Source organism: Stegodyphus dumicola, chromosome X1 (assembly GCF_044657685.1).
Source record: "Stegodyphus dumicola isolate Sdum_Otavi_A_Nest chromosome X1, ASM4465768v1".
Taxonomy (NCBI): Eukaryota; Metazoa; Arthropoda; class Arachnida; order Araneae; family Eresidae; genus Stegodyphus; species Stegodyphus dumicola.
The window spans coordinates 24,622,334-24,644,387 of NC_140780.1; the positions used below are offsets into that span (position 1 = coordinate 24,622,334).

The following is a 22,054-nucleotide window of genomic DNA, read 5'->3' on the forward strand; positions in this document are numbered from 1 at the left end:
AAATTATCATAATACTGGCTAAATCCCTTTTGTATTACGTCTCCATATCTCGTTTGCTCTTAAAATAATTAATTTTAAAGCTTCAAATATATTTTCATACTGGAAATGTCTTTAAAGAGGCAGTTCCATTTTTTCATGACAATTACCTTTATGTCATTTTTTTAAAGTATCAGTAGTTAAGCATTTACAGTTAGTAACGCTGTGTAAAGAATTTTTGCAACAATACTAAAGCATACCTGGCAGTAGCAATACAGTGGGCTAGTTAGGTTTAAAGCATATGAATTCTTTCTCATAGTTACTGAGGTGAAAACTTAAATTTTGATAAAAGCAGAAAAGAGAGACCAGTTTAAATGTTTCCTAATGTTATGTAACATATTTGTGAAACATAACATGTACTTGTATTAGTTTTAGATCATAATTAGTTTGTGTTCATTTGGATATATCATATCCATGTGGACAAAAAGTCATATTTTATTCACCAAAGTTTTATGTATCCCTGGACCACCTAAACATATAACTCAATTCAATTACATATAGACTTTGTTTCTTTTAGAACATACGCGGACGAATCTGAATGCATGTCACAGTATACAAGTGATCTGTTATGCATATAATACAAGTGCTATTTTTATGTTGTGTGTATTTGGATATAAATGGCACTTAAAAATGTTAATTCTTTGACGTTAGAATATTATGTGTTCTACATTTAGATACTACTTTGGAACAGAACCGGTTGTACTGATAACAGATGTAGAACTCCTAAAAAGGATTCAAATTTCTGATTTCCATAAATTTATGAACAGACCGGTAAGTATTAATTTCATTAAGTTCGTAACATGCATGTTGCACAGTTTATGTTTTGTATTAATGGGTGTCTTGCCATATATATGTATATACGTTATATCTGCAAATTTTGCATTTAATTTGAGAAGGCAAATAAAATATGCAAGTATAGCTCTGAATATATTTAAGCCTAAGATACCGAAGGCAATGTTTTCGAATATGCATTAATGAAACAACTATAGCAATTAGCTTTTACAAAAACGGTTTCATTTTCCATCTGTTATTTAATCAGGGCGATTACAAACGTCACTACACATTGTAATTTTTTTTATAAATTAAATAAATGGGAATTTTCTTCTAAATTAAAGAAATTTTATAATAAAAATTCTTATAAATTAAGGAAGGGCTATTAAAATAGTTCTCATAAATTAAGTAAATAGAGACTTTTTAACATATCGCAAAACGTTTTTATAAATTTAGTAAAGAGGGACTTGGATTCTTTTAAAATGGTTATGCTTCAACGAGAGTGAAGGAAAATATATGAAATCAAGAACAGATAATATTAGAAGAATTTTATTATCTCTGGCTCTATATAAAATATATGTTATTAAAATTAAGAAACAATATTCCAAGCTTCAGCTGTATTGCGGATTATAAGAATATCAAGTAAGGGAAGGGTATTGTTGGTTCAGTTTTAAAAGTGAATTGTGTGGCTGAATGAATCCAATTTATAGCAGATAATATCTGGGATAATTATTCTATACCACCATCAAAAAGAGCGAAAATGAAGTCTAAGTAACGAATCCAGAGACGCAAAGGTAGTTTCTCAAGTAATTTGACTTCAAAAACAATGCATGTAAATGTCAGCAAGTAGAGGGCTGAAAGGTTTACCCATATGTAATCATTCAGTTTGGCGATAATATTCATTTTTGGAAAACAAAGTGTATTTGACTCAAAGAGACTTTATTAGCTCTTTAATTTCAGTATGTGGGGAACAGAATTTTCGAAGCATAATTTCAAGACATTTTAAGGCTCCTTCGACTGCAACATTAGTAAACATAATTTAACATGAAAAGAAACCATAATGGAGTGCAGAGGAGAAAGAGCTTTAACTTTATCGACGACTTCAAAATAATTTTTTAAAATGTGAATATTGTTACTAAGCAAAGGAGAAAATAAGGAAACTAAATACTTCGCCAAATGGAATGATGCCGTTTCTAAGTTAGAAACTATAGGTCGAAAAGAAATTCAAATTTTGTGGATTTTTGGAGGGAGCAATAAAGCCTAGTGTAGTTAGCAATAGGTGGAATGAAGGTTTTCTTAAACTGAGGTTTGAGTATGTGAGAAAACTTAAGAGCTGTTTTAACTTTCGTGAAGTCAGAAGTTGAAGGATCTTTATGGATCGAGCTTCATTACTCAGTTTCCTGACTCCATTGATCTGTCCACCTTTATCAGCTTTGAAAATTATAACGTTAGGATTAGAATGAATTTCACGCAAGGCTATAAGATATTTTCTCTCTCCTTTCAGCATGCCTTCGTGGTGTAACGGTTAGCATACTCGGTGCGTATTCGAGAGGTCCAGGGTTGGAGTACCGGTGAGGGCATTGCTTGTTTTTCACTTCTCCTGCTTCAAAATAACCTGACTCTGTAGTGACGTCCGAACTAAAAAAGAAAGTGGTGGATGATAATTCTTCACTACCAGGATTTGGCGATGGGGTCCCCTAATCCCCAGTCGATCTTTAAAAGGGGGAGTACATAAGGTTGTTTTCTCTTTCCTTCCAGCATGTCTTCGTGGTGTAAATGCTAGCACACACAGCGTGTATTCGAGAGGTCCAGGTTCGAGTTCCGACGAGGGAATTGTTCATTTTTCATGTCTTCTGCTTATAAAATACCTAATGTCTTTATAAGGCCTTCTTTTTTCCTTTAGTTAAGATTCAAAACAAACGATTTGTTATTAAAAGTCACTTTATGAGCAATTAAGTGGCAGATTGTATCTTTCTGTGTTTCTGAAATTTTAAAAATTTTAAAAGCTTTTTCGACTGGAATGATGATTTGAGGAACTGAAGGTTTAGATGTCTTTAGTTAGAAAAATTGTGAAAATTGAAAGAAAAATAAATATAATTGGAGAAAATAGGTTTAGAAGAACTGAAGTTATATTTTAATACTTTCATCTGATTTTCCAAATGATTAACATTAAAGATATTAACAATGGGTTTAGTATTTACACAGGGGAGATTTACAGGATGGATGGGACTAGCCCACTAGGGTGCGAGCTTTTGGAGCTCAGAAACAAGGGCTATTGGTTCTAGACCAAACCGTAAACTTTTCATCATTTGAGTTATAATCAAATGAGGAAAATTAAAAAAAAAAAGAATTGGCAATTTTTAAATGACAATAATATAACTCATATTCAGTTTTAGATAAAAGGTTTCCCGTGTTTCTTATATTGCGGACGAAGAAGGGACAATTTTAATTGATGCATAATTTTCGGAACGGTAAGCTTTAAGGCTACATTTGCCTTTTATAAATTTAGGAATAATATTGTGATGTTTAAATCTTCTATCAAATATGCAGTTCAGAAATTAAAAAAAAAATTAAACAAATTTGGTTAAAATGAGGTAATAATTCGTAAAGAAAATGAAAGTGAGAAGGTTCTAATAATTTTCTGATCTGCAAAGTTTCTTTGTATGTGCTACGTATATAGGTTACCGGAAAAATGTCTTTTTTCTCAGAACTCGGAGATGAGGTAATATTGTACAGAAAGATGTCTTGTAAGTAATGATATTGACTGTGGAAGATAAGTTTCCAACAAACCTCTCACTTACTTAATTAAAGTTTGGTTCTTGTGAGATTGTCAGGAGACTTAAATGCCCCGTCTTAGTTAAAGCAACTGTACACATGTGAAAAGGATTAAAGAAACCTTTCTATTAAAAACTTAACAATAGCACAGCTCGTGCTTAAAATTCAGTATCTACAGATTGAGGGATTTAAACTGAGATAAAATGTAAATTAAAATTTAACGTAATTAACTATTAAAAATTCACAAGTCCTATCAAGCTTTGGCTCAGAATTCTATAAGTGTGAACAAACTCGGTTAGCAAAAGGCTAACGCTGGTCTAAGGTGATTCCCAGAGCTGGGCGACGACATATCACGAAGTTCAGTGTTGTTGCCAAAGCTCACTCTCTAACTTTCAAGAACTCTCTTTTGATATACACGTAACTAATTTGAATCCTTAGTGGATGGAAGTGGGAATGATAACATAGATAAAAAAGTAAGATAATTGGTTAATTAACGTAAACTTCATAAGTATAGAACAAAGAATATGATAGAATAAAAAATAGGGAATTTAATTGATAATTCATGTAATAAAAGAAAATTTTACATTAATCAAAGAAAAGCATTTTTATCTTCTACCATTCCGTGATATCAGAATGGCCAAAGAAAGAAATGACAGCGCATAATATGAATTTTAAATTTTGGAATGGGAAAATCTCACCTGCAAGCGGATTTAAGCTTTGGCAAATAAGTTCTGTTCAGTAAACTATAATTAAAAATGAATGCAGTAATATTCTTTCTCAGAATAAGATATGATTTAAGACTTTTAATATTATCTGAATGGTTAGTAAGTTGCATATAGAAATATTAACAAGCCTGACAAAAAATTGTAATGTTCCAACCTAGAATTTACAGCTAAATGTGTAGAACCTTGTGAACTAGTAAGAAAATAATCGCTTATTTCAGAAAGATAGAAACGTAAACTCACGAAGGTTTAATTACCCTTTATTGCTCAAATAAATTTCACAGTTGGTGCTCTCTCAGGGCGTACAGAGAAACCTCTACTTGGGCTTGAACTCAAGAATACTAAGAAAAATAAAGCTTAACTAGACTTAAATAAAAGGATATAGCCGAAGCTATCAAAATTCTATAGGAGTTGGCCTCTTAACGCTAACTAAACGGCGAAGCTATCAAGGGCCTAAAGTACGGCTGAGCGTAGAAATAGCTTAGCGATAGTATAGCCAAAAGGTGAACGCGCGCTGGTCAGAATCTCTGGCTCTCTAACGAAGTCAGCAGGACTCGGACTTTAAATACTGTCTCTTCTTTCATTTGCATTTAACTGCGATTCTGAAAACACGTTCTGGCAGGAAATTTGTAAGCTTAAATTAGAAGAGACAGGAAAATGGCTTTAACTAAAAAATTAACTCTTAAAAACTTATGATAAACCTTACAAAATGACAAAAAGGAATTAATATTATATTTTTATTACTTTACTTTTGTTAGAGCTTATTTCGTGGAAGGCGCAGAAAACCTAACGAAATGCGTCGTGTTGAAGGATTCAGTCAACAGCTTGTCATCCTGAAAGATAAAAAATGGAAAGACATTCGATCTATTCTCACTCCTTCATTTACTGCTGCAAAGATGAAACAAGTAAGTATTTATTGTTAAGGTGAAAATTTGTATGAAGTGCATCATTCTTCAAATTTGGAAAGTATGCTTTATGAAATTTCTATTTGGCACTGTTACTATAAAGTCGGTTTATGAAATTAAATTTTCATTCTGATCTGCAAATCTTTATGTGATAGTATTCGAAAGCAACAATTTTTCAGAAAAATTATATTTACTTAAAAAATTAGAATACATCTGTTAAGAAATGTATGCGAGGGGGCGTACAGTAAGTCCTAATATTAAGTACTGGTGGAATACTTGTGAGATAAATAAAGCATAAAAAGTAAAGAGAACACATACCAAGTGTTATTATTTGGTTTTTGAGAGGCTGTTAAATGTGGTCATGCCTCATAATATTGGAAAAAAAATCAAACATCTGTCGGTAATAAAGTTCGTTACAAAAGATAGCATGACACCAACAAATAATCGTGAACATATATTTGCAATCTGTGGTGATACAGCACCTTCCTGAGTCACCATCAAAATGAGGACTGTTTTATTTATATAGGGAAGAACGTCACTGGAAAATGACCCCAAATCAGGCTGCAATGTGATCATTGGATGTGACCACTGAAAAACTGGTAGCTTAAGTCCAGGAATCCGTGATGGAATTGACTAGTAAATGCTTCTGGGATTGCTACGAAATCCGTAATCAGTGTTGGATCAGCATGCCAGAAAATTCTACACTAACAGCTAGAATAGTCGAAGTTCAGAGCTATATAGTCACTCAGAATGTTGAAGTAAGGAAAAAAAAAGCACTATGTCTAACATCTTTGAGAATAGCTCTCCACAATTTACGCCAACAAAAATTTGTATTCATGGCTAATGATAACAGATGAAGTGTGATTTCAATGTGCTAAAAATTAAACAAAGGAACATAGCGTGGAAATACAGTAAATATTCCCTATGCCACGATTTCAGGACACAGAAGTATGCTGGGAAAAGTTTGGGTATAATTTTTTTTGGGATGAAAAGGGATCATTGCTGATTGATTGTAAGCCAAAAAGTAAAAGTGGTAACAGTTGTTTGTTATGCTAATCTGTTGACTGAACTCCGTCCAACAGTGAAGGCAAAATACTATGTGAAACTAAAAAAAAAAAAAAAAAAAATATGTTTTGATTTTCCACGAGAGCCCTTCCACGAAAGCAGTACACTGGAGACAAATTTCTCAGATTACTATTTAGCAAACCGGATTCCATTTTCTCCAACCACGATATTTACCAAACCTGGATTCACGTGACATTTTGTTTTGAAAATGTACAGTCTTTTCGTGCTTCACGTTACGGCGATGATGGTGATTTATAGGATGATGCTTAGAAATAGCGTACAGAGCTGCAAAATTTCTTTTATTCATATCTAAAATTCGAAGCTCAATGGATCACTATCTTAAATGTATCGATGTCAATGGGAATTATGCAGAAAATCGGAACTCTTATTTTGGACATTATTTTGTACAAATGTCTTAGGCATAAAATTTATTGGACGCCTTCCATATTTATCGACCTATCTCTCTATATATAAATATATACCAAAAAAAAAGTAATTTTTATTGTACTGTTTATAATCGCTTCTTAATTATATTATGCTTCAGGTTTAGTGACAATAGAAAAATAAAACTAGACACCTGTCCACAGTAAGTTACCTGATTTTCTTTACCACATCGGTAAAATTACATATTGTTTAGTTGCAATAAATTAAATAAAATGCTAATTCCTTTAATTTCTATCTTACATTTTCGATAACTATTCATTTGTAAGCTAGAGAACGAGAAGAAAAATCATTTCAAATAAACGACACTTTCCTTTATTTCATCTGCAGTTTTAATGTTAAATTTAGAAACATTCTGAATATCTTAGCAAGAGAAACTTCTAGCATATCGAATATTATTGTTTCTAGCTATCATTAATTTATCATTCTAATTAATGTACTCGCGCCTTTTATAGTAAGTACAATGTAGCTTTATTCAAACGTACTAATGTCAAAAATTCCAAGCATACTGAAATCTATGATTGCGTAAGAAAGATCTGTGAAGTATTCTGTGATTGTCGACAAAAGTGTAAATGCAAACGAATTAACATATAAAGTATATTGCGTAAAAAAGATCTATGAAGTATTCTGTGATTGTGGACAAAAATGTAAATGCAAACGAATTAACATATAAAGTACTATGTATAACTGAGCAACATTTATTATACTTCTAATTTAATGTTTTTTTACGTCTAAAATCCGCTGTTAAGATTAAACATTTCTGAAATTTTAGATGGCTCCTATAATAAACGATGCCATTGATTCTTTGATTAACAATGTGGAAAAGAAAAGTAAAGCTGGAGAATCTTTTGATATTTACCCAATGTATCAAGGCCTCACCATGGATGTCATTGGCAGATCAGCATTTGGAATCCAGACAGATGTTCAGAACGATCCAAATGATCCTTTTCTCAGATCAGCTAGAGTTATTTTCTCAGGAGATATTCGTAGTGCTCTGTTTATCATAGCAGGTACTGATATTTAGTTTCTCTATAACATATTCTTTTTATATTTCTCTTCCTTCCTAAATGAAATAAACTAGAAATCTACCACAGAAACTCTGAGTGACAGTGTTCACAACGATGGTGTTTTAAAAATACGAACCTTGAATTTAGCGTCAAGTTTTCGTCAGGAATATATGGAACTTCACGTTTATTAAAATTTGAAGGATAACAATTATCTGCAAAATCCAGACTTATAACGAGACGTTTATAAGTTTGAGCACTTAGAGTTATATAGAAACTTCTTTACGTTTTCTTTCCCCGTTAGGCCAAAACCTGTAACTATCATAAACTTTTTTTTTCTCCTTGAAATTTTAATTTTCGTTCTACATTCGCTGTTTTAAACATTAGTCAATCCTCATCCGTTAACTGGTTGTTATTCCTCTTTTCCGTTTTATAACTACTTGCTGCATTATGTAAATTATTTTCACATTCCTCTTTTTTAATTTGTTGAAACAATCCTTAAATAAAATCAGATGTTCAAATTGTGGAAAATGGGCAGTATCCTTTGTCACGGTACTTTATTGTATACAGTTGTCAAAATCAGAAGTTTACTTTTGCTAAATTTGTTGAAACAGGATTTCTATGTGATGAATTAGATTTAAGATTTTAGCTTATAAGGTATTTCTCCGACCTTCCTAGCGTGCCTTCGTGGTGTAGTGGTTCTGCTGGGCCGGTATTTTCAAAGGTCCGTGGTTCGACTCTCGGCGAAGGCGTTGGTTAATTTTTCATCTTGCCTGCTTCCAAAAAATATCCTAATGTCTCTACAGTGGCGCCCGAACTAAAAGGGTTGTGGATGATGAATCTCCACACCCAGGATTTGGCGCCTGGGTCCCTTAAAACCCCAGTCGCCCTTTAAAAAGGGGAGTATATAAGGTATTTCTCCCGCTTTTCTAGCGTACCTTCGTGGTGTAGTAATCAGCACACTGAGGCGGTATTTCAGAGGTCCGTGGTTCGATTCCCGGTGAAGGCGTTGCTAATTTTTTAATCTTTTTTGTTCCAAAAAAGCCTAATTTATTTCTACAGTGGCGCCCGAACTAAAAAGGCTGGTGCATGATGATTTCTCCCCACCCAGGATTTGGCGATTGGGTGCCTTAAAATCCTAAACGCCCTTTAAAAGGGGAAGTATATAAGGTATTTCTCCCACCTTCCTAGCGTGCTTTCGTGGTGTAGTGGTTCAGCACGCTGGGCCGGTATTTCCAGAGGTCCGTGGTTCGATTCCCGGCGAAGGTGTTTGCTTATTTTTCATCTTGCCTGCTTCCAAAAATACCTAATATCTCTACAAGCTATGCTCGGCAACTTTATTACTAATTCTGTTTTTAAAAAGGAATATTATGATTTGACTTTTCATTTTCCTCAAATTTTTTTATTAAATGTCATTTGAGACATCTTACGATTGCAAAAAAATGACAGAACAATAAGTTTTGGATATTGATAAAGAAACAAAAATCGGCGTGTCTTGATTTAGTTCTACTTTAATTCAAACACTCGCAAATATAAAGACAATATAGCTTACTTTATGAAAATTTGAATCGCTCTTTAAGTTATTACCTCTCTTTAAGTTTCAGACATGACGACTGCGGTCTACAGTATAATTATGTTTCACAGAGAACTTTGAAACATAATTTCGAAAATGATCGAGTTCTACAATTATAAAATTTCCTGAAAATTTATAAGAATTTTCACTCTTCTTTCCGCATACTTTTGGGGTGTAACTGGAAGAACACATGACGCGTATTCGGGAGGTTTGGAGTTCAAATCCTGGTGAAGAAATTGCACATTTTTCCCGTCTCCTGTATTGTATTCAGCACCATGAATTCTTATTCAAATTGAGAGTGTTGTAGGTTTCAGGACAATATAGTCTATCTGCATCTTTGCTGAAAATTATGAAGCTACTGTTTTTATAATTAGATTAAACACAATAGTAATTAAACCTCCTAAAATTTAATGGTGTGGATTCCGACTTAAAACAGGAAAGATATGAGTTCAAAATGTGCGTGTCAATCAAAATTTCGGCTTTTTAATTATTGAGGAATGCAGGATGGTCATAAAAAACTTGATCAACTAATGATGACGTCAGAGGAGAAAAGTTCAAGCAATCCTTTGCTATTTTTACAGGATAAATAACAGCGATATCCGCATGAGATATTCGAAATCAAAGCTAGAATATGTGCCACTGTTACATTTAATGCAACAGTATCTAAACATTTAAAGTAAAACATCAAGATTTCCCAAAAGAAGAAGATGAGATAGCGGAAATTATCTTAAAGTCATAGTTTCCCCACTCATGGTCACATGAAGAATTATATCAGACTTCATCCAAATGAAATTCTACAAAAACATTACATGTCTCAACTCTGGAATCACGCACAGAGTCCTACAGTATGTTTTGTCACAATGTTTATAAATAATACCCATTAAAGCTATTCATATGTAATAGCACGTTATTATGAGGATAGTAGTAAGCATACGTATTCTAAGTTATAATAAATCATAATTATCTGAATGCGATTTGCTTTTGTAAGGTTCTTATTTTAAACTAACCAGTTATTATGATTTGAATTATTTAATATAATTCTTTCCATATTCCTCATCAGAATGCAAATCATCTTGGATGGTACTTAAGTTGGGGTTTTTGCATGCTTTAGCAAAAATAACGACCGAAGTGACGAAATTGAAAAATTAAGCTCATAGAATTTTAAAAACGTTAAGAAGGACTGGATTGGACTTAAAGTCATAGTATTGCTGATAGATGGCACTAACTTCTCATTCGTTAGGGCTTAATTTCTAAGATTAGAAGCGCCGGAGTCCTATGGAAGACCGACAGCAAAGAGGAACAAAAGTAAATAAATAAATAAAATGACTATTAAAATCATTAATAATTTAAAAATTAAATAGTTAATTATTACGAAAACTAATTATTATTTAATTAATTTTAATAATTAGTATTTGTCAATTATTATTTAATTAAATGAAAGTAATTAATTATTATTATTAAAATAGTTAAATAATTAAATATAAACGTAATTAAATAATTTTATAAATAAATAAATCCGCTACGTAAACGCCGGAGCCCCCTGATTTAGGGCTCCGGTGCCCTAAATTATGATTTATCCCAAAAACTAAGATGTATCGGAGCCGGGCTTCTGTGGGCTCCGGCGCAATTTAAGCTCTGAATACGACAGTTGCGCTCACTGCTTTCCAGTCTCGTAGATTTCTTTGCCCTTGATGAAGAGGGACCTGCACCTCTTTCCCCTTGAAATGGATTGAGATTTTGACTATATCTACGCCAAACTCAAGGTTGTAGCATTACTCATTTTATATCGAGGAAGATAGTTGATGGGAAGAGAAGAAGAGCAAGTTCCGCTCCGAATAACATAGCATCAGAACCGATCCTGACTTACCAGCTACCCAGAAGCCCGTGTATATTCACTGGGGACAGCCAATAAGATACCAACAGATGGCTCAAGAACTTCGATAGAATCGCCACTGGGGTGATCAAATGTGTTTGGCGAACGTCATATTTTGTCCCGCCGGAACGGCTCGGCAGTGACTCGATAATAATCAAGACACATTTACTAATTGGCCTGTTTTTCAGAAATGGTCTCAAAAACACATTTTATCGTGCAGCTGATGCAAAGCGGCAAGCTGAAAGACTGCAACTCACACGTGCGCAGCAAATCGATGATATGTCCAATGCTTACATTCAAGATGTATTTGGTGAGCCGAAAAGCAAACCTCTCCATGCTTGAAGAAGAGATGGTGGACCATCTAAGGAAATGCATTGTATCAGGTCGTTCTAGACAACGAAGGTTTAAATAAATCAGAGTGTTCCTTGTTTGCCTCTGTTACGAAGCGATTAACGATACTAATGCGTAGTTCGAAAGGCTAGTAATAACTTGACGATTCTTGTTCGAACGTTAATTTTGTTTCGACGAATATGCATCAGTGGTAAATTTGATCTTGATTTGGATACAAAAAATTCATGACGATATCTTTCATTTATATTTAATGAAAACACCAAAATATATCACAGCAATACACACACATCGCAATGGTGAACCACAGTTACATAATGTAAAAAAAAAACAGAATTCCTTTGGCGCAACAGCGCCCTCTATCCTATGAAAAGTTCCAACAGCCTCAGCAGATTTTTTAATTGAAAAAAATTGACAAGGTAAATATGTGCTCTGAATCCAGAAATAGGGGAAGCAGCTGGATTTTGGAGAATAGATTTCTGAAGCCGTAAATTAGCATTTACGCATTTATTTTTAACATTCTTCTTTTAGGAAATTAAAATATTTCCTGCTCCCCAGTATGTTCATAAAACGTCTTGCTAGTACGTATTATATTGTCTAAGTAAATAAACGTAAATTTTTGAGGACAGGTCTTAGAATAATATCCATTGCTTTTGAAACATGGCGGCTGCTCCGCTTAAGTCTAACGACATTCTAAGGAATGCATAAACTCCTGATTTGGTAATAAATGCGGTTCTTGGCACATCCTTTGGATTCACCCATATCTGAAAATATCCAAAGGTTAGGTATAGTGTCGTTATGTATTTTGTGGATTTTATTTTTCGAAGGATTTCCTTTATCATTGGTAAGGGGTAAACTGGATATTTTGTTATGCTAATTAGTTTTCTATAGTCAGCAGCAAAACGCATGCTTTAAAATCCGTTAGGTGGGAAATTATTTTTCTTTTCCGCGCTATACTAGCGCAAGGGCTACTTATGGGGATTATAATTTTGTTCTTTAGCATTTCTGCAATACATTCTTCCGAACTTTTTTCATATCTTTCTGCAAGCATAATCTAGGGCCATCAAAGGTAGGGCAGGAAAAAATTAAATGTTCCACATCTTGAGGTACTTTTTTTTTAACTCTATCAGAAATTATTTGATCTTAGATTGTAACGAAACAGGTAACTTGCAAGACCAGATAAAAACTGAGATATTTTAAAATTAATAGAGAGGAAAGATGTTTTTATATTGTTTTTGTATTGTTTATAATGTTTTTATATTGCAGTCAGTTTTCGTAGACTAGAAAGATTCTGGTCTTTTGTGAATAGAATGAGACTCGCAATTAAGAACAAAGGGACAAATCCCGTGAATGAGCTCATAGAATCGGTGAAAAATGTCATAAATCTGAGAAGAAAAGATAAGGAGGTAATATTTTAATTGCTTAACTAGATTTAATGTAATATTAATTCTCTAACAGTTTTTATTTGAGCATGTAATTTTTAATATTTTCCTTCCTAATAATTTCTTTAATACTTTCCTGTCTAATAGTTTCAATCTTAAGCGAATCCTTTGATTCTCAGCAGTTTAAATACGTAATCATTTATTTGGAACAAAGTTATATAAGTTTTAAGAAATTATCGCATTCTCCCGTGAGTGCTGTTGGACGTGTAACTGGTTCACACGTCCATCTAGCAACTGAAAAATCCATTATTCGAATCCTCGCGAAGGCACAGTTGATTTTTCATATTTCTTGCTCCGACGAAATCTAATGTTCTCTACAGTGCCATCTCAATTAAAACATAGTAGGCAATAACTTGTTAGAAACTGGATTTGGTCGACTGTGTCTTGTGCCTCTTCCGAGTTGCATTTTAAAACGGAATGTAAGAAGCGAGTAAAGGGGGAATGCAGAATTACCGCATTTCCCTTGACTTACGCTAGTGCCGTAAGTGGTTAGCTGGTCTAGGTGCCAAGTAGAAAATCTGCGGCTTGAATCACGGCAAGGACAATGTTCATTTTCCGCGTTTCTCGCTCCGAAATTCAGTGGGGAAATAACAACGGAAGGATACCTCTGAAGTATTTAAAAAATTTCATGTTTTCAAGGTAAAAGAACTTCAGAAATTGCTTTTCAGGCACATACTAGTCAATTTTTACTGTGAGAAATTTACAGTTATAATGCGCAAAGAAACTTAACAGCCTCCTTATTCTGCTTGATGGGGCTTGTGCTCCTAATAATTCGTCCTGACAAAGCTGCAATTTGATATATAAAATCTTGCCAACGTATGATAATAAGTATACTAAATGTAATACGATTTTTGAACATTTCTATACTGGACGCTTTTGACTTCGTGATTGACGAATTATCTGAAATACTTCATGGTAAATGCGATTTAATTTGGTACGTTCCAAACAGGATGGTATCCATATTGTTGCTGCCGTTATGTAGCGAATATATAAAAATAATTAAGAATTAATCTTTTAATTACGTGTTTTGTTTCAGATATGCAAATCTAAAAATGAGAAGAACTGAAACATTGTTCCATATCTCGATATCATACAAATGCCATTAAAACAAGCTACTTGTTTTAATACTCACGCTATCACAAATTTTTCACGTTTCATTAAATTTTATATGAAAATTCGAAATCTATAAGTCGAATAAATTTTGTTTCATTTTAACTCTTTTAACAGGAAAAATCTAGCAGTAATAGTTATTTTAAATATCCATGATATTATGCATGCTTGCTTGTAACGAAATTATATAGCAACATTTATAATGGTTAAGTAGTATTATTTTAGATTTTCTTAGCAAATAATCAACTTCTTTTCACATAAGAAAGTTAATTTATTTTTCAAATATTTTTAATTCAACTTTAGAGTCGACGACCCGATCTGCTGCAACTGATGATAGATGCTGAGGTGGACGACACATCCGTTGTCACGACTGAAGAACTTACAGCTAAAGATGATAATGAGAACACTGAAAAGAAAACAACAGGTTTGTCCTATTTGTTAACCTGCCCAAGAAGCATAAGCTTGAATTGATTTTTATTTCTTTCTTTGCAGTTTTATTAAGAATTTAAGGCAATGTATTCAGTAGCAAAAATATTTATAACAATTTAATTTAGCATTTACATGTTTACTTTTTATGCACTAATTTCGCCTTTCTCCAAGTACGTATCCAAGTCAAGCGGAAAATTCTGCAGTTTTCCAAATCGAAGTGCGTTTTCTTCTAGTTATTTTGCTGCTGCTGCTAAGGACTGACCTTCATCGAAGCAAATGTTTAAATACTATCCTTTCTGCTGACGTTGTATAGTTCTAGAATGTATTGTAGCATAATTTTTGTTTCAGTGCAGTGCTAAGAATGGTGAACACACAAGTTTATTTTCGTCCTATTATGTTATTTTATTCTAAAAAAGAAAATTATCACTAGTTAGACTGCTTGTAAAATTTATGCTATACATGAACAAAGTGCTGTTTCTGATGACACGGTTCAAATTATTCAAAGCCGGTTTGAGAAGTTTAAGCATGGAAATTTGAGCCTTGAAGATAATACCTGCTCTAGACGACCATCCTATGTAAACAATGACCTTTTAAGAGAAGCTATTACCAAAAGTTACCCTTAAACAGTTCAGAAACTATAGGATATTATAAATATTTTAAAAAATACAGTACACGACCATTTGAAGATCTGTTAGGTAAGCTTCTTCGGTATATAGGTGCTCCCTATTTTAAACGAGAAGATTATGTTTGCTCGAGTTTCGGCCTGTGATTATTTGCTGGAAGAAAAGCTTTTTTTTAAACGGATCATTACTGGATATGAGAAGATACTATGCCGTTATGTTACAAAACAAAAGGTCCTAGGTTAAGCCCAAAGACCCTCCTGTCGTAACATCAAGAGGGGGCTTTGTATGGTCACATTGCAAAAAACAATTGAACTGTTGTTATCAAATCAGACTACAAATTCGGAAAATACTGTTTCCAAATGGCAGTTTTAAAAGCAGAAGTTGAAGCAAAACGCCAAGAGCTGGCCTACTTGTTTTGTGTCACCATTCCATGTTCACAAAACTTTGTCCCGTTGTATTTTAAACTCTTCAGGCCACTTCGAAATTCTTTTAATTGCCTGGAGTTCGTTTCTTTGGAAACTGTCAAACAGCACCTCGATAAAGTTTTTATGAATAAATCTGATGACATTCATAAAAATAGAATTTTGCAGCTGTTGAAGAGATGGGAAAAAGGTCCTCGAACAAAATGGTGCTTATGTGATTCCATCAAATTTTTGTACTGGTTCTTCAAAGAGCCGCAGTTTACGGATCACCCATTACTGAAACGGCATAAATATTCTTAATAGCGTCTCCATAAAAATCAACTACTTAATGAATATACTCTTTAGTTAATATTTAGTAGTCAGTCACTTTTGACAGCTGAATGTTTTAATTTTATTGTATAGCCCTTGTTTATACTTTCTTTTTAAATAGAATCATAGATATCCATGCAACATATAAACTCTTAAACAAAACAGTTTAAGTGTTATTTCGCATTATGGGGGAGAATGCTTCCTGTACCTAGTCTTCGCCTGAAATAATTTGTGAAATACATTTTTCTTTTAATATAAAGAATTTCAGGAAAGCAAAGAGCTAAGAGAGTTCTTTCATTGCTAGCAGATATCTCAATTAAATAAATTCATCTGAAAGTTCGCTCGCGTTTAGCACATATTTTAAAATATTGGTCTACGTTAAAGGTTATAATGGTAAGTAATGTGGCTAATTATACTTTGATGAAGGAATAGGCAACATTATTCTTGTCAAATCTGGTGATAACAAAAATAGTGGTAGAAATTGCTATAAAGTTTTGAGCTATGATCATTATTAGAGTCGTACTTTGGCCAGGAGTCGAAAGTGGTCGTTCTTGGGGTGCAGACGAGTATGCTACTACTGAATCATCAAAGCCACACTTTGTTTTTACCAGTTACCTCCTGCGTTCAGTGAATGAAGTGACTTTACGGATACGCAGAATAAGATAAAGAGAGCTTACGAAGATGGTTATTTTATACATTTTATTCAGCAAACTGAAGCTAGTAATTTGTAACACTCAACTAGTTCTGTCATTGGTTTCAGCAATATTTCAAATATCCAAACAAACATAAAATGTTTATTTTATTTATTTATAATTCTGCATCTTCAAAATTTTCTTTTTTCTTTTTTATTAAAACTTTGCTTGCTGTCATTCTTGATCTGTACCGCTTGTGTCGGTATGAGAGGTTTTTTAAATTATCAGAATGAGACATTTTAAATAAAGCAAATCTTAAAATAAATAATTCTTCCAGAAAAAAAGTAGCGTAATGATTGGACATTAGGAAAAGAAAAAAAGGTTAGAGTAAAGCCAGCTCTAGAAGCACCTCTACAAACATATACATCACAATACTCATCATGCGGGTTCTTTATTTTATTTATTTGCTTTTAGTTTCTGTTAGAAATATCGATGACTGATTGGAATGCGCTATATTTCATAAAGCGTATTATTTGTGTTATTTATTTTATAATTCTTAAAATTTTTACCGAAAATATTTCATAAGAGAAAGGAGAAAATAATTATCATTTTTAGATTCCTTCATTTTAGAAAATTTAATAAACAGAGTCTAAATGTTAAATAAAAATTTACTCTTTTTCATTTTTATTTAGGCTCATCATCTGGAAGATTGGTCCGGCAAATGACTGACGCTGATATCTTAGACAATTCAGTTCTTTTCTTCTTAGCTGGGTAAAAACATAAGTTCGTTTCATTAACAAGTGCTATCAGTTTAAGATGACTATTTCATATAATTCATTAAAATCATCATCAAAATAAGCATGTATTAATTTAGTCTTAATTTACCATTAATAGCCTTATACCAGAAATAGTAAACCATCATTGCACGACCAAAAATATACGAGTTAAATTCCGTCTGCTTTTGTTTTCCTACAGAACTTATTGTTGATTGACTGATAATATACTATTTGTTATAAAAGAATTATTGGTTTAGTCAAGGCGAAGTTTCGGATTCTAACACTTAAACTCGTCCATTCAATTCCAGGATCTGAGCTAACTCCTGTAAACACCAGAATGAAAATAAATTCAATCATATGCATAAGATAACACTATTTTCTGTGGAGTTTGTACAGCTTGGTTAGTTTATTGAGGCACATCATAGGAAACGAATACACATCTTGGAAAAGTGGCGGACTTCTTAAGAGAAAAAGTCTCACTAATTTCGAAGGGCGTAAAGAAGATTAAGGAAATTTCATGGAAAATAATTTTTTTTGAAGGCTGTCGAACATAGGATGAATCTACCAAAATTTAGCAGTATTAACTGTTTGCCTATTAATGGTTTAGTTTCTCGCAGAATTTTATAGTTGTTGAAATAAAGTTCAGGTAATTTAGAAACCAAGCTATATTAGATTGAAAACGTAAATATTTCACTGCTGTTAGTATTTAATAAAATTATGAATACGTACCAGATTCCATTTTTAACGGGAACATTGTATCTCAGAGAGAATAAGTTGAAATAATTCTACTTCCAAACGTGGCCAATGGATTACATAGAAGACCTTAGAAAACTAGCGTTTGATGCGGTTTGAGGTTTCTTAGTTTCTTAGTTTCTTAACTAGCAAAAATTCATATGCCATATAATGAAAATCTTGTCGCTGAGAATATGGGAAAAATATTTTATTAAATGAATTCATGGAAATTTCCATGAGATGAAAAATTCTCATGGAAATTCAATTCTCTCAATTCTTCATTCCGTACATCTCATGATTCCATGCGATTCATGGAAATCATGAGATGTACGGAAAAAAATTAATTTAAATAAACTGATAATGAAGTAATAAATGGGAGTAAAACTATGGCAGTTTTAAATAAACAAATGCTAATTCATTGACTCTCCTGTCATTAAGAGGAAGAGGAGAGCGACAATCATTGTAAACAGATTAAGCGTTACCCACGAGGAGCCCTGCTACTTTATACCCACTTACAAACATCCATGCCTTTTCGGGGTTCTAGCCCAGACCCAGCCGTACAGCAGTCATTTTACTGTCCACTATGCTGGCTGGGCGACCGCCAGTTTTAAATTGAGCAAACTTTAATTACCGAAATTTTTACAGAAAAACTCACACATTTCAAGAAAAACGACATGAATTCCTCTTATTTAAAGAGCCAACATATTTTCAAATACTCCTCAAAAAAAAAAAAAAAAAAAAAATTATCTCCTTGGAAAACAGTGACCCAAGTCAATCTATCTCGAAATGTGTATTTTTGTTTCGTTGTTTCTTTTTTTTTTTTTAAATTAAATTAGCATAAGCCTAAAACAGAATTTTATCTAATTTTAAACGAAGTGTTGAAGTAAAATTAACTCTTAATTATAAATTTTAATTGCTCTTAATTATAAATTTTAATTGCTTTTTATGTACTTAAGCACAGTCAGTGTGTAATGTGATTGAGCTTTACGCATTTTAATAGCATGCAATTTTATAAAGTTTTAATATCTAGGTTCACCTTTCTACCAGAAATTAATGCAGTTTTCTATATTAATGATGCACAACTCCCCGCTGACAATAGTTTTAGAATAAATTGCTTATTTTTAGTATAAATTGCTTACTAATGCTTATTTATTCATTTATTTACTTATTTTGATATATTTATCAAGCTACGAAACTACAAGCACAGCTCTGGCTTTCACTACACATCTTCTCGTCCATTACCCCGAGGTACAAGATAGAGTAAGGGAAGAAGTGCTACAGCTCTTGAAGTCTGAGGTTGTAAAATTTTTAATAAATAAATAATAAGTTTTCGTAATTGAATGCAAATGAATTTCTATATTTGTGAAACAAAAGTACCTATTATTTTTTACTCATTTATAAAATTAGAGCCTGAACCTTTGGTTAACTGCATTGATTTTAAATCCATTCTGTTATTCACAGATGCTTAATAACATTTAAGTCAAATTTGTTATAGGAAATAATATTACAAATTAATATCAGTAAATATTTTCCCTCGTGTATGTGAGATACACTTTCAGTTTAACAAATATGTTGCGTGAATGCACATATTTTCTTGAAAATATTATAATATGGAAAATATTATAATGTGGAATTTATGGAATTTCATTTTCAAGGAATTTTGGATGAAAGAAATCAATGACTTATGCATTAATATAATTTACCAATATATACCATATTCATTGTAAAAGATATTTATACGCTTTGGATTACAAATAAAATAATGACGTGCGATCATAAGTAAAATTATTGTACTATAATCTCCCAACAAAAAGGTCATCAAAACATTTACCAATAAAAATTATAAATTTAACGGCAGTTTGTTTCAGAGCATGCCGAGAAGGAAAGATGAGAAAAGCATTAATAGCAGAAAACAATTCTTTGTATACTGATTGAAAGTAAGATTTTGTGGCCTGAGTTGGTTTGGTTTGGTTTATCTGATTATGGCAAAGTACCCAAGGGCTATCTGCTAAATGAAGGGGTACTATCACTTAAGGAAAACTATCTGTTCAGAGATACTGCGTCATTTGCGAAGAAGTTTGAAAACATTTAAATGTAATCTTCTGGTTTATTGAAATGTTGGTTAACTACTATAAGTAGTCAAAGCCATTAATTACTATCTAAAAACTAATGACTGAAAATCTCCGATAAGTTAATTCAAAAGTTTTGGATTTATAAGGTATTTCTCCCGCCTTCTTAGCATGCCTTCGTGGTGTAGTGGTCAGCTTGCTCGACGTGTATTCGAGAGGTCCGTAGTTCGAGTCCTGGTGAGGGCATTGCTCATTTTTTATGTCTCCAGAGCTTTAAAAAAAATAAAAATAAATAAATAAATAAATAAAAAAAACCTAATGTGTGTACAGGTTTAGTAAACCTTCATGTATGGAAGAGAGGAACAAATACGTGATATCATTGGAATATTTTTAATTTATGTTTAATTAGGTACATTTATCTTCATTCTCAAAATTTATGTGCAGAATTTTCAATTATATGTGACCTTTTTGAACATTTTTAGTTTTCTCTTTTTTGTTATTGTTTGAATATAATGTTCTCTCAAAACACTTATTTTCAGTTAAAACTGAGATAAAAGTTTACCTTTGTCCCAATTGTGTAATCAATTATCAGCGTCGAATCTTTTCTTTCATTTTTGTAAATTAACCTTTTTTTATATCAATATGATTTCGCACCATAATGTCTTCCCTCGTCAGATATTTTATGTGCAAAGAAAATAGAATTCTAACGTCTGAACATTTCTCATTATGGATGCGCTTACCCGGCTGTTGAAATACAAAGTTGCTGTTAGATATCTATTAGATAAATATAATATCTATATATTAGATAAAAGTTTCTATTAGATTATATGAACTGTATAATTAGTTTTTGACTTCTTTTACTTGAGAGGTTAAGTACAGACAGATTTAAAAGGTGACTTCTTTTACTTGAGAGGTTAAGTAGAGACAGATTTAAAAGGTAACGTAAAATGTATAAGGGTTTAAAAGCAGTCAAAAGAAAAAGGTTTTCCCGTAATATCCTTTGATATAGCAGCTTAGGAATCAGTTGCATTTAATAATTCTGGAATCGGTTTAAACATAACTCTTTCTACATTACTCACTTAAATATTATGAGAATTCATATATGACATAAGCAATGGATTTATAGTAATCTCTTAACTACAAATGGATTGTAATGGCATTTGTTCTGGGGTCTGTGCCAATGGCTTGACGTACCAGCATTTTTTTTTAATACTAAACATATACCAGTAGTATACGTCTATGATGAAGTCAAAGCAATCTATGCCCTAATATATGTCTCCTAGCTAATCGTCAATATGGTTGCTGCAATTTTCATCGAAAACGCAACTGAATTATACTTTCACAAAATCAAACCGTATGCCAATATAAATGTTTCAAGCAAACAAATGCATGTTAAACTAGCTGTCCATTTATGAATTTGCTTTTAGATATTCGAGAAACTAATATACTGTTTCCTTTATTAGAATGAGCTGGATTACTACTCAGTGAACAAGTTACAGTACTTGGATAATGTGCTGCACGAATCTCTTCGACTTTATCCACCAATTCACCTGTGAGTATTTTGTCAAATATTTTGACTGTCTAACTAGTTTGTTTAGCATAAAGAGAGATCAGAGAGCTGTTAGATTTGTTATTTTCAAGTAAAAGGAAATAACTTCAGATATTTCCTTTTGCTTGAAAGTGCAGAACTGAAAGCTTTAAGCTTTGCACAAAATAATAATAAGAACGTTTAGTGAGCAATTCGTTACATCATTACTAATTTGAAAATATTTATGAATCTAATTTAAGTTTTAGTATAAATAATATATTGAGCAAGATAAAATATTTGATAAAAAATTTCATTCGTGATAACAAGTTTTATCCCATTCTGCTTAGTATTGAACTGCAATACATTTTTCTATTTAAAAGGACAATTAATTACAGATATGGCTTAGAGATAGCTTTTGAAGCTCTCTTATGCATCTTTTGGTATACTGCTGGCCATTAAAATTATTCCA

General features: G+C 32.5%; 1 protein-coding gene across 2 annotated transcripts in view; it reads left to right on the forward strand.

The window, feature by feature from the left end:
- LOC118194578 (cytochrome P450 3A24-like) overlaps positions 1-22,054 on the forward strand; it is a 44,809-nt gene that overhangs the window by 14,479 nt on the left and 8,276 nt on the right. For both annotated transcript variants that reach the window (XM_035365743.2, XM_035365744.2), the window contains exons 4-11: positions 711-807; positions 5,063-5,209; positions 7,488-7,725; positions 12,780-12,919; positions 14,369-14,489; positions 17,173-17,251; positions 19,176-19,284; positions 21,521-21,609. In XM_035365743.2, coding sequence (XP_035221634.1) covers positions 711-807; positions 5,063-5,209; positions 7,488-7,725; positions 12,780-12,919; positions 14,369-14,489; positions 17,173-17,251; positions 19,176-19,284; positions 21,521-21,609 — 1,020 coding nt within the window. The remainder of the gene's footprint in view (positions 1-710; positions 808-5,062; positions 5,210-7,487; positions 7,726-12,779; positions 12,920-14,368; positions 14,490-17,172; positions 17,252-19,175; positions 19,285-21,520; positions 21,610-22,054) is intronic.